General features: G+C 50.9%; 1 protein-coding gene across 4 annotated transcripts in view; it reads left to right on the top strand.

Moving 5' to 3' along the window:
* Positions 1 to 14,037, top strand: part of tay (tay bridge) — a 412,490-nt gene that overhangs the window by 368,107 nt on the left and 30,346 nt on the right. For all 4 annotated transcript variants that reach the window (XM_050193859.3, XM_050193868.3, XM_050193845.3 and 1 more), the window contains one exon: positions 7,465 to 7,513. In XM_050193859.3, coding sequence (XP_050049816.2) covers positions 7,465 to 7,513 — 49 coding nt within the window. The remainder of the gene's footprint in view (positions 1 to 7,464; positions 7,514 to 14,037) is intronic.

Here is a 14,037-nt window from a genome sequence, read left to right as displayed (position 1 = left end):
TCAATCTTACGTGCCCGCTCGGAAAGCACTGACGGGACTTCCGAGATCGCTGCATTTTTATGAGCCCTCGTTGGCGGAACTTAGTTCGAGTGTCGGGAGCTCCGTGGTCGAGAGGCATTTTTTGCTCGCTCCAGTCTAGCAAGCCCTGGCAGCGTATAACACGTGCATAACTATCGCCTTGTTGGAATGCGCATTTTGGAGCCATTTATAGGGTAGTGTTATTGACGATCTGAAATTCGTATCATTGTGACATTGTCCATTGGGTGGCTGCGTGTCCTCGATGTCTGCGCCATATGTGTCGCGTAATATGTTATATTTTAACAAGCTCGGTTCATAATTTTCATTACAAGTATCAGGTGGTCAACGTTAAATGTAGAACCTCTTTCAATTCGCCGCAAGCTTTAGATATCATTAGTTAACTGACTTTGCTCGGGCTTGAGAGATAAGTGGTTAACAGCACGTCGCGCCGACGACTCTCTGGTCGACCTTGTCCGTACATCTTAACGCAGTGCGTATCAACGCACTGCGTTGATACGTGTGTGGCGTTGATACGCGTGTGGCTCCTACGTGTGAATACGCGTGTGCCTACTACGTGGATACGCGTGTGGCTCCTAACACTGTGTGCTAGAAGCCACACGTCATCGTTGGACATATATATAGTTGACTCGGTGAAGACGGATCAAACCAAAGTGATTGAAAAAGAAAACAAAAGATCTCACCTGAAGGCGTTTTTCACTCTCGGTGCAGGCAATCGGTGTTTGCCAGCGCCGTTGCTTTCGTGTAATTAGTTCTCCCTTCCTTCCTCATCGCCCGCGCCCGTCGGCTTCGCTGTCTTCGCCTTACGTGTTGTGTCCTATCTGGTGCTATAGGTATTCCTTCAAACGCGTAAGCGTTTTTGAATGGGTCTCCGACGAACTTCTCGATGGCGTCTGACCACTGGCGCACATTTAAATCGCCGGGCCGCGTAGACTATACAGAACTTGCCTCAAGCTGGGCCGCAAGATGATGACGAGGCACGTCGTAGCTCCCGAGTTCGCCCGCATTGATTTCGAAATCAAATGGTCGTACGCGCTTTTTTATCCTTAGCATTAATGCCTTTGTTCAAAGCGACCCACGAACACAATGCAGCCATTGCACACGAGACTGGCGCCGTCTAAAAGGAAAATACGCCCGCTCTGTTGTACGAGCGCTGTAGACGTTCTCGTGGTCGTCACGTTTATGTGCTCTTCCGAATTCGATTCCCCCGCGCGTGCGCAGGTCAGGAAAAACGCAATCGCTCCTACGAACCGCTACTCCATTATTTTCCCCCCACTGTAACCGAAGCGCGTTTGCCTGCTTGCGCCATCGACGGGAGGCGTATGTATACCGTGGCAAAACGCCGTTAGGCTCTTGTACGCAGCTAACACGCGCTTGTCGCGAAGAGCCCCCATCGCCTTCCGGTGAGCAAGGTGGCCGCCGATGTGTCTGTGGGAACGATGCAAAGCGAAGCGTTACACAATGGGCGGCCGGGGAACGATCCGCGTATGCTCGACGCCACGTGGCCAAATAATGGGTCGAACATTTCTTCCGATCGCGGTGCCACGCGCCCGCATCACAGGCTGAGAGAGAGAGAGAGAGAGGGAGGCGCAGTTGCCGTACAGTGCGCGGCGGTAAAGGGGGCGCGCGTGCGACGTTAGATACCCATTGTTGTGCGGGGGGGGGGGGGGGGGGGTTACATTGTTGTTGCGTTGCGCTTGTAAATGTCTTTCTTGCGTGTCATCGGTGATTCGACTCGACGACGTTTGCGTGCGTACCCCCCTCCCCCTTTCTCTTTTTCCGCTTTTCTTTCTTTACTTTTTTCTACCCTCCGTTCTTCTTTTTCTGCGTGCGCGATCTCGCCGTTTTTTGCAAGTAATGACGCGCACACTTGCTTGCTTCTGGGCATGTCGAAAATGGAGATGGGAAAAGGGGAAAAAAAAAAAAAAAGAGCGCGCGTATCAGCAGGCCTCTTATGCCATTAAAATAATCGTTGCGTGCGTGGCTGCAGTTAAGTGCGGCGAAGAAAGTAGCTAGCCAGAAGAAGACGTAGAGGACAGCGAGATAGGGAAATAAGGGGGGGGGGGGAAAGAGAAATTGCGCGTGTAACGAGCGATTTGATCTCGGTTGTCGTCGGTATGTAAATGATCTTGCGGCCGCCTGTCTGGCCTCGTTCCTCGCTCGGTTACTTTTCTTTTCCTCCTCTTCCACTCTTCCCCCTCTCTCTTTCGCGTGTGCTTCGCCTTCCTCGCGCTTCTTAAATACGCGCCTTCTACCATTTATCTTTATTGTTTTTCCCTCCACCGATTCCTCCCCAACGTGTGCATGCGTTTTAGGCGCTCCAGGAAAATTATCGGCGCCGCTGGCGATTCGTTAATTCTCTCGTGGGTTGTTTCCCCGTCAAAACGCTGCGCAGTGAGCTGTTAGAAATCTCCGCTGCGATAGACCGTCGACCTCCTTCTCTTTTTTCTTTCCCCTGCGCGATTTGGATATACGCAAAAAAAAAAAAAAAAAAAAAAAAACGGATGAAAGTATAGCATTCACATTTCCATAATTGATTGCTCCGCACTGCCGATATTGCTCGCTATTATTCGTCGACGCGTACATTTGTGGGCATACTGTTCGCATGTTTGTACGAAGCTCTCGTTGCACTTTTTTTGTGTGTGGGCATATATTAATGTTGTATCTTATGTGGGCAAAACAGAAAAAAAAAAAAGCGACAAACGGCGGGTCTGTTCTGCCCAGCTCGCGCCATAATGTAGCTGATCGATCCCCTTGCGTGTATCACATCCACTCGACGCGCTCCTTGACGGTCCACGTGCGTTGATGATCGATGCGTGCACTTTTGTTGCTCTCTCTTTCTCTCTCTCTCTCTCTCTAATCTCCCATCGGTGATAAAGCGTATCGCGTCTGCACTGCTCGCGGGCCTCGCTGTTTCACGATTCGAAGACAGATACGTATGCATTGCTGCACGCGCATGTGCAAGCCTCGACACGCCACGCCGCCGTGTACGCGCGCAGTGACGGCGCCGTGTGTCCATGCTCTGTTGCATGCGGCGGCGTGTGTAGGAAATGGGGGCGCTGCTGCCGCCCCCTCCTCGCGTTTTGGTGCCGGCCTCGCATTGGAGGAGGCCCGTCCTTTTTCCCTGTACCTGCGGCGGTGCGGCTTTTAAACGACGATGGCCGATTGCTGCTGGGGTTGCCGCAGCTGCGAAGCGTTTTGTCGTAAATGTCTGCGACATACATATGTAGTACTAGTACTAAACGTAGTTAAGATAGGGAAAGGGGGGTGAAAGAGTGATGTGTGCTACCCCCCTTAGTGCAGCCAGGGCTCCCTTGTCCTTGGCCGCCCGCTGGGCTTGGTGGAGGATTGTCCTCTGCACCCCCAGGCCCGAGCTGGCGATCTGTATACCTCCCACTGCTCCGCAAGTGATTGTTGTTGGTTTGTGTTAGGCTGAATAGCTGACTCTGTCGGGCATTCTTTCGCACGTCCACGAAATTTGGGAAAGGGTTGGTCGTCCTCAACACTGCGGGCACCTAGCCCGACATCGTGTGCGGCGGAGTACTTTGCTCGGGTATGCAGAGAAGAGAAAGACAAGTCCAAAACCGCGCGGACGACCACTCGCGCGTTCTGTTGGTCTCGCCGTTTCTCGAACGCGGGCGATGTTATTGCGCGGTTGTGGTTCGTGCGGCGGTTACGAGCCGCTGCATCCCGCGCATCGTGCGATTGAACTGCTTTACACGCTGTTCCGAGCCGTATCGCTGACTCGCCTGGCAGCCAGTAATTTGTGACTTTTTCCTGCGCGTCGATATATGGTCGCGTCTTCTTCTTTTTTTTTTTTACCCGATAGTGAACTCTCAGCTCCCCTACCGCAACCTTTATGTTGGCTTTGGTGTTTTAAATAGCACGTACGTGTTCCAGGCGACTCCGCCGCAGCCAGTTCATTCATTACTTCCTTTTTTTTTCTTTTTTCAAATCTTTCGAGTCGCTTCGGTGAGGACTTTAGCGCGAGAACAGAGCTCATAACTTCACGGGTGTCTGACTTTTGAAAAGAGCATCCACGTTGTCAGGAGCTGCTTATTCCGTTCGATGGGGTTGGAGACAATACGAAACGCATTCATTTTCCTTTGAAATGAACCGACTCGACCGAGCGTATAGGCGCCCTCACTTCATTTCATTTGGCAATCTCGCGGTACGACAAAATGCGCAGGTAAACAAAGGCTCGCGGCGTGAAACGAGCGGGCTGAAGCAGCATGTGGTGCACTATAGCTTATATATGATGTACGCTGTGCAATCATGAAAATGTGTTTGCCTGTGCCACGTGCGACGTTTCTTTTATTCATACTTAATAAATTCCGTCTGTGTGTCATGAGTTGCCTCATTTGATCCTGTATTTCGTTATTTGTATTTTTTTTTTTCGCCCGCAGAGTATCACTCCACCATTTTCCTTTTAATATTCTTTACTCCGCTTCCGCTGTATTAAAGAGCCTCCCGGTTTTTTTTTTCTTCCGTCGAACACGGCAGGGCCAAGTGGAGCCCAGCCAACCAGCTCTCTCTGTATTCGCTGTTCTGTCACTATTATTTGTCTGCGTCCCTTTTTATGCGGAACTGCAGCTGCGCGATCGAGATAGCGACGCCAGCTGGTCCCGGAGCTTTAACGGGTTCCGCTGACAGCGACGTTGCTGCATTGAATTACGGGTTGGCGCACGACTGGCGACATTGGTCGGATAAGTACTTGCCCATTTCAGCTGCATTTGTCGGTCGGCGATGATGTGGCAGTCGCGGTACAATTTTCTCTCTTCGTAATACGTCGAGCCCGGCTAACCACTTTCGAATCGGAGGAATCTGGCATCGTTCGTTCGTCTTTTTACTTTATTATTATTATTATTATTATTATTATTATTATTATTATTATTATTATTATTGTTGTTGTTGTTGTTGTTGTTGTTGTTCACAACGCTGCGCTGTAAGTGAGTGGACTAGCTTTCCGTGTCGCCCCGTGCATAATTGGTCGGCAGGAATCTCATTAATTGCCTCTATCTCTCCCGTTCGTCGACGAGTGCGCTCCAATTGCGCGCTAAGTTCGCGCGCGCGTTATTTGGGTCGAGCGATTTTGTTTCGGAGACCCGGCCCCCACCATATAGTTTTCGCGACTGATATCATGCTGCTGTCTATATATATATATATATATATATAATATACGCGTGCTATGGGCGTTGGCCTTTCCGTCGCGCTGGTTTACTTCGCTTCTGACGAATTTGCTTGTTCGGGGAGGGGTTGGGCCGCGCCGGTATAACGCTCGACGAGAATGGAGAAGAATGTGTACGCGGTTGCTGCGCTGATAAATCTTGTGCGAGTTTGCGCGATTCGGTGCGCGCCGTGATGCATTGCTTGCTCTGGCTCGACGCTTTGCGGATGCTAATTGCCGCGTAACGAAATCTGTGCGTTGCGCGGGGAAATGACTTATTGTTTCAACGTCCTCATCGCGTTTCGCCATTAGTATATTTGCAGGCTTGTGCAGTGGGTTCCGAAGGACAGGGGTGATTGGAAATTCCTGTGAGAGAGACCTTCGGTCTTCCCGCACCCTTTACTTGGAAGTGGGCTCGTAATGGCGCTGGATGTCAAGATTGTTGTCGCCGTTGCGCAGAGCGCGGCATGTGCCGGCGTCTCGTCCATAACGCTTGAAAATAACGCATAGAAAGGAGGGTCATAGATGCCCTCTCTTGGAAGGCGGTCTTTCTTTCATGGCGTGCGTATTACCGCTGACATGATATACTCTGCATATAGGGAGTGGGGAATGGAGTTAAATTATTGTAAACAAGGATGGAGGAATGAATATGCACGAGCAAGGATTATAACGATGTTTACGGGTTGTAGACAATGGCGAAAAAAATGTGGCCTTTTTTTGTAACACGAAGCAAACTCCGGCAGAAATGAACGGAGTTTACCGGCGAGAGTGGTGTGTTCCTCCGAAGTGTTCGTGTGTGTCTGCATGTTGGGTGTCCCTCTGATGCCATATAACGCTACGCTTGTGTTAACATCACCCCATTATTTATGGGGATCGAGTGGAATGTTAAGCGCTGCAAATATTTTTTTCGTGCTTGTTTTTTTTTCTTCATTTGCCAGTGATCGACTACGGGAAAAAGTTAAGAAAAGATAATTTTTTTTTTTTTGTAGATCACGAACCAGACCGTCTTTGTCTGGAACATTGCGGCATGTGGGCGAGATTAAGGCGTAACTTTATGGCGGCCCTGTAGGTGTCCACACAACAGACCGCAAGTGTTTGGCGACGCTCAAGCGAGCAGTGCCACTAGAACATAGAAAGCACTTTTTGAGTTTTCCAACTTCGGCGTAGACATTAGATTTATTTAGATTAGGGGGCCCCAACGCCTGCGTTTCCGTAATCTAATATTCTCTAATAGCCCTTGCAATGTGACGGCCGCGAGCCCGCGCTGTGCTGCCCACCTTTTTCGTAGCGGTTTAACTGTCCGCACGCGATAGCGACGACCCTTTAGAAAAACAGACCTTTAAAAGAAAAATTCGATGGAGCACGGTGTTATTTGTCTCATGCTGGATCGCCGCTTGCTATCGCGTCCTCGTGCGCAATTCAAACGCAAAGCCGCCTCACCGCTGCCTATTCCCTGCGCTTTCGAAGTCAGTGCCCCAGTCGAGTTTACTGCGTTGCTGCCTGCGTTTCCGGGCGACGGTAATGATTTATTAATGTCGCATAAATTCCGAGCCTATTCGCATTGGCGTATACCGTATAGTGAGCGGATGTTATGTTGGAGACGTATAATAATGCCGACGTTCAAGGTTTATGCTTTCCCGGTTAGCGAGCAATGAATAATAGTTTAATATCGTCTCGCCGACAGCGGGGGACGACATTTATGGGCCCCTCGGAACATGTCACAGCGCCTCGCCGCAATCAATGTACGTCGGTGCTCAGAGCAAGAAATTGGCCTTCGCGAAACGCGGCTGGACGGTCGGAGAATAAGCTGTATACGAGATCTCCGTGCGATTAGTTTAACGTTAGTGGCCGGTTCGGCGCTTAAGCGAAAAAAAAAAAATATTTCAGAAACGCCGTTATGAATGCGAATAACTCGGATATAGCGCACGCAATCGTTATTATAGGAGACGTCCACAGCGTTGCTTTGCGAAAAAAACTGCGCGTGAGTCTATCATCAAAATGAGCGCTTTGTTAGAGCTCCCAGGCCGCACTACAGAGAGCGCCAGTTCTTCGTGTTGCCCTGCCAATGGAGCCGTTTTGATGTCTCGCGCGACCCGGTTTTACCGTGAGGGCCCCTCTTGCGAATGAATTGTATACCGCAGTGTGTAGGTTGCGCGACAGATCGAGGCAGCATGTCGTGCGTTCTGTGTGGTATCCGTAATTCTGTATTTTAGTCCTGGTGTTCACGCGTGTCTCTATAACCGGTGTGTTTCTCTTTACAGGCGTCCGACGCAGGATCTGATCTCTTCTCCGGACCAGCTCACCATCCAAGTGAGTGTTCTTTTCACGAACTTGGTCGCTTGTGGAACTCCACGCGTCCTCCTGCGTGCACGCAGTGTTCACCTTCTTTCTATTCCCCTCTTTATCCTTACCGCAGGGCATGGCAAACCAGAAGGCCTTCTCGTTGTCCTCCCTGCCTTTCCTGTCTTTACTATCTATCTATCTATCTATCTATCTATCTATCTATCTATCTATCTATCTATCTATCTATCTATCTATCTATCTATCTATCTATCTATCTATCTATCTATCTATCTATCTATCTATCTATCTATCTCACTCACTCACTCACTCACTCACTCACTCACTCACTCACTCACTCACTCACTCACTCACTCACTCACTCACTCACTCACTCACTCACTCACTCACTCACTCACTCACTCACTCACTCACTCACTCACTCACTCACTCACTCACTCACTCACTCACTCACTCACTCACTCACTCACTCACTCACTCACTCACTCACTCACTCACTCACTCACTCACTCACTCACTCACTCACTCACTCACTCACTCACTCACTCACTCACTCACTCACTCACTCACTCACTCACTCACTCACTCACTCACTCACTCACTCACTCACTCACTCACTCACTCACTCACTCACTCACTCACTCACTCACTCACTCACTCACTCACTCACTCACTCACTCACTCACTCACTCACTCACTCACTCACTCACTCACTCACTCACTCACTCACTCACTCACTCACTCACTCACTCACTCACTCACTCACTCACTCACTCACTCACTCACTCACTCACTCACTCACTCACTCTTTTCCTGCACGCCTTTTGGGTACAGCGTGCATACGGCCTCAACTGCTAGTCCATGCACCATCGGTTGCTGCTTGTTGTGGGCTAATTGTTTTTGCACACTTCCCAACGCGTCGCAATGCTTATTTGTAGTGACGTTTGAGAAAATAGTTTGCTGTCGTAACTGTCGAATTTTTTTTTCATGTTTGTGTTCTCCTTTTAACCACACACGCACACACACAGTGCAGAGTACGTCTCGTGCTCGCATATCGACTACCGATTGTGCCACGTATATGTTGTGCGTCGATGCATGGATCTTCGTAACCTTTTTCGCGGATTTTCTTTTTATTAGCCTTATACACTTGTTTTATTAGAGACTTTTAGCGTGTCCGCTATTCTGGCAAACCGGCCCCGTTTGGGCGGATTACCGTATGTTCGGGGGCGTGAACGTGAGCGGCCGGAGCGGTGCAGCCGCCTGGTGTTGTAGAGCTCAATCAGACAAACACATCGCTAAAATTGCAGTAACCTACTTTATTCTGCTTCGCTGCTGGTGCAAATTTTCGGCAGTGGCGTAATTGTGTTCACACTTACATCGCTTTCGAAAACTTACACCCCAGCTAAGAAGAATATAGCAATTGGCTCTGTGTTTAGGTGCTTGAGCCTTGCACCACCAGCTGGAGCCATCAATCTGGCCGCTCACGTTTACGCCCCCGACCATCCGGTAATCCACCCAAACCGCCCCGGTTTGCCGGAATAGCGGACGCGCTAAAAGTCTCTATTGATGCTTTGTTGTCCCTCTCCATTTTTGTTAATTTCGCGAGCTAATATGTTGAGATGGCCGTTCATATAGCGAAACGTGGCAAATTTCGTAGCTACGAGGAACCGCCTGTAGCACCGACTACATGTTGAAATCGCCGTCAAAAACCGAGCAAAACTGCCCCTGCGTCATTGCGCAGTGAACCCTTATATCTTCGTGCCACGCGTCTTAATGTTATCACGCGGCTATTGTGTAATTTTCGCAGTAACCGGCGTCGTGGATTGTATCACGGGGGAATGAATATCTGGCTCACTCTTGCAGCAGTTTTTTACTGTCGCAGTGCATGTGGGCATGTCGTTAGGCTATATACTTCTCGCGCCGCGCCTGTCGCAAGTGGCCAAACTGCAGTTTCCAGCCCACCCGCGAGCTAAAAGGAGAGAGAGATGCGAGAAAAAGATGGCGCGCGTTTCCACCATTAAATGATCGGCGTGTACGGAACGACGTTCATTACGCGGAGAGTTTGCCGTGCGGCTTCTAACTCGGTAGTGTAAATACCGCGGGAGGCCTTAAGGATGGCGGGGGGGGGGGGGGGGGGGGAGCGCTTATTTATCCCCTCTCGCCGATAGCAGGGTGGGCAGCGACGACTATCGGATGGCAGTTTGGGAAGTACGGCCATTACTGGAGGCTCGATCGCTGGGATTCTATGGCCTGCGCACACTGACGCGCACACTCAGCATATACACGCACGCACGCACGTACGCACGTATACACATAGCCGGTGTTTTGCGGCAGCTACTCAGTAGGAGCGTCTAGGGGGGAAAGTCCGTGCACGGCCTGAGTGTGGGAGCTTTCTTTAGTCGCCTGAGCGACGGTGACGCCGCCCCCCCCCCTCTTTCTGTCCTTACACATTGTTCCCTCTGATAGCTTTTTTTTTTCATTTTATTGCTTTTCTCTCTCTCCCACTGATCCCACTGAATTTTCCCGAGAGTGGCGCACTACCCGCTTTCGTGCGTGTGTCCATCGCTTAGATGTTGCCTGCTTTTACGAGCTCGTAAAAAAGAGAGGAGGCGGAGAGAGTCGCCCTTGCCTCGCGTTTACCTCTATTCTCGTTTTATTCGCCGTCCAATTTCGTGCAGCAGCAGCTCACGCAGTGAAGATGTCCCCCAAGGTACTCAGCGCTATAAAAGGGACCAGTTATGGCGGTCCGTTTCTGATTTTGTTTTTCTCATTTTGTTGGGTTAGACATATAGTAAATTCCATGGGAAGCGGCGTCCTGAACACAACCGCTTTGAGTGAGGTGGGAAAATGGTGCGACTCGTCTAAGAGAAATGGCCACTACGTCGCCGAAGCGGCCTATCTTAGGCTCGAAGCATTCCGAACTGCTTTGATTTGTCGTTGGCTGGTGGAGTACTACTGCCCGACGTTGTAGAACGTTGCACAGTATTAGGGAGTCATCAGGGCGCGGGGAGCCCGAAAGACGGGAGCGAGCCAGGCGGCATTAGAATGAGAGGGGAACACGTCTTTGCGTGTCTCGGCCGTATTAGGAAGATATGTGGTTGTAACGATGGCAGTGTGAGGGGTCGGGGTGGGGTGCCGGCTTTCTTTTCGGCTGGGCTGCTGGACAGAGCCGCACGGACTGCGCTAGTTAGTGCGTGTGTGTGTGTGCATGGAATGGGGGCCGCCGCGCAGCACTTGGCTCGTAAATGGGTCGTTACCGCGCGGATCTCTCGCGGCGCAAAACACGGGATAAAAAAGACGCGTTATACGGCGGCGATCAAAATGGCTCCGCAGTTGTGTCGAGCCGCCGCCGCCGCCGAGGTGACTCTTTGCGCCGCGTGTCGACGAGGAACGCTGTCTGTGTGTTCCGCTGTGTCGCCTGCTGCGTCATTGTCTTGCTTTGCGCGGTCTGCGGTTTAGCTGCGCGAATGTGCTCGTGTTAGTTCAAGCGATTGTATCGCGAAGCTGTCTGCGTTTTGTAGGTCGTATGTAGCAAGTGGGGGGGGGGGGGGGGGGAGGGGAAGGTGCACTTATGCGTTCGTAGATCGTGGGCTCAAGGGATGTCTCGCCGTTTATGAATGCGCAGTCTCGTGGACATCGCAGCGAGGACATCGACTGTCCGACACCGCCGAGCTTTCGAGGCATAAAACTGCACGATTGATTTTCACTTGACCACTATATAGGCGACAGAAGGGCTTCGTCCTCTCGAATCAGCATGCGCCCCCCGCCCCGAATGTCGCTTGCTGGGAGCAACGATGCTGGGAGCGTGCGCACTCGCGTCCCGCTTGTTTGCGCGGGCCCGTAGTTTCACGGCAGTTGTGGCTAACGACATTGTTTGCAAGTCAGCCGCGTCTTTAAACGTTAGCGCGATGGCCGCTTAAAGTCGTTCGGGGTTCGCGCGAGGGTCCCCTCGACGGGTTTGTTGCTGCTCTGCGCGGTAACCTTGCGGGGGCTAGCAGGGGCGGCGTCGACACGCGTCGATGGCAACCGCACGTCGTCGTCGTCCGGGGTGTTGGGGCCTTACGCCGGTGTCATTGCTCTTTCCGAAAGCGGTCGCTCGACGCGCCGTGCGGACATCGGCTGTTGGCCGTGCTTTATGCGCGAGACGTGATCCAGCGGCGAACCAAGCGCGCCCGTCTCGCCGACCGAACTCGCCGTGCGTTTGCCGCCAGCCTGCAGCTTTAGCAATTGTCGCGCGCGCGGCGCATTGTGTCGCTCCAGCTGCGTTGGCGCGCAACATCGCGAGCGTCGCGACGTCAACTCGGACGCTATCGCAGCCGTCGCCGCTCTTCTCGGAGCCGCAGGTGCGAATAAAAAAAAAAAATGTTCGGGAACTGTCGGTGCAAGCTCCCAGTGTCTTGGCGCGGTCGCCTGATTTGCGCCGTTTCCTCCAGCTGGCCTCCGTCTGGCATGCGGGTCTATGCAAATACGGAATGAAGATTCATTACTGCGTCGCGTTTTTCTAGTGCCACTTCTGGATGCGCTATCATAAATCTTGACAGATATAAAGTGTAGTATGTCTTTCTTTATACGGGTGGTAGATGTGCCCACATAAAGCGGCGCTACAAGGACGAGGACGAAAAGAACATGTACGACAGGGCTGTCGCATGATGTCAGCGCCCGTCCTGCCGTATATATGTTGCTCTTGTCCTCGTCCTTATGGTGCTGTTAATATATGCACACTATGTCAGGACGAACCGACACTCCCAAAATCAAGATATCGTTGGTACACCAGATATGCTGCTGAATTCGGCTCTGAGAAATCTGGCAGGGGGCTAGAAAGAGGGTTCTGTTATCGCGTATCGTGGTCTCGGCCAAGCAAAAAAAAAAAAAGATAAACTCTACGTAGGTCGGCCTGGGCCAGTGCTCTCTTTGTAGTGTGCTGTTGTATATGTAAGGGATTGTCAACACGTTTTTATTTGCGCCTTGATGTTGTTATTTAACTATAATTTACCGAGTATTCAAGAAATCGTTCCGCTTGGTAAGAGAGCAAGAGGTGGCGTCTACACGAGCTTACAGGAGAGGAATTCTCGTTTGCACGTCAATTTCGTTGCACCGGAGTTCTCTTTGTCCGAATGGATGATTGGGCTCTGCCGAATGAGAACAGAGATAATAGGAGACCACTCTAGGAGCGCGCTAGTCCGGAGCCGTGGATTTAAATCGGATGAGAGTGTAAAAGCGAGCGTCGATCCACTTTCCATTGCTATCTTCCTTGATGTTTTGCCTTTGTCCCGTGGTGACAGCAAAGCCGGACGCTCGCCTGCCGCGAACCGAGCGATGGGGCGACATATCTGCGGTTGTTGGCATGCACGTAACGTGATGTGACAGTCGCTGTACTTACGCGGTGTGTAACATCGCCGGTAGACCCAGCTGTCTAATTACAGTGAACTCTTGCAACAGCGCCTTGGAACTTTAACGCCAAATTCTGTACAGTAGTTCACATTTTAACAGATAATTCAACGTTATACGGCGCTAAGTCCATAGATATTCGGAAATTTATTCATTATAAATTGTAATAATCCATACATTTCTGGGCCATGGAATCTCGCACAGTGGGCAGAGAGAGAGAAAGGCAAATGAAAGGGAGGTTAACCAGAGATTATCTCCGGTTGGCTACCCTGTACTGGGGGAGGGACAAGGGGATGCAATAGGTAAGAAAGAAAGAAGGATAACAAAAAAGGAAAAAAAGAGCCTAAACACGCACACGCACGTACACACGAACTATTTCTGTCGGCACTGTCACGCAGCCCGCAAAGGCGTTCCTAGTCTTACGCAGTGTCACCGTATAGTCCTACGTCACACAGTGTACAGTCACAATTTGTTGTGTCTTTTCCGTGTCTTTTCGCAAGTCCTGTGTCTTTTCAAGTATCGCAGCAGCGCCTTCATAGCGGATCGCGCTGATGTTCGCGTAGGCCAGGTTCCAAGGATCTTGTTTCCTGTCATTGGGCGCTTGTCCAGTTTGTCTAAGGTGGCTGAGAGGACCGCTCTTTGTGGGTTAAAACCCACAAAGAGCAGTCCATTTTAGTCTGAGGGATTTTCTTCGCTGCTGAAGTGGTTCCCATGCAAGGTTAGCCTTTGCGCTGGAAGCACTAAAATAGCGGGTATAATTGGCACGCACAAGTCGCACAGCTAAATTCTGAATCCTTTCAACCTTATGAACGTCTATCTGCAGCCAAGGGTCCCAAACACGACAAACATATTCAAGTACTGGTCGAATGTCAGTTTTATACAAGCGCTCTTTAGCGGTAAGCGGCAAAGTCTTGGCATTTCTGCGAAAAAAACCCAGCACTCTGGAGGCCTTGCTGGTGATGCAATCTATATAAAGACGCCAGCATAACTGTGCATTAAAGTAAACATTAAATTGCATTTGCCCCTTGCACAGACATGAAAGCACGCGCACGTAGAATTGAGTCTTGGGGACTGCTTTCGGTCGGGCCATCCTGAAAAACTGAACTTAAATCCTGTCGCATCTTCGGCATACGCGAGGGAACGCG

This window comes from Dermacentor andersoni, chromosome 3 (assembly GCF_023375885.2).
Source record: "Dermacentor andersoni chromosome 3, qqDerAnde1_hic_scaffold, whole genome shotgun sequence".
NCBI classification, from domain to species: Eukaryota; Metazoa; Arthropoda; class Arachnida; order Ixodida; family Ixodidae; genus Dermacentor; species Dermacentor andersoni.
The sequence above is the reverse complement of the archived record's forward strand: the minus strand, read 5'-3'. Positions and strand labels throughout refer to the sequence as shown.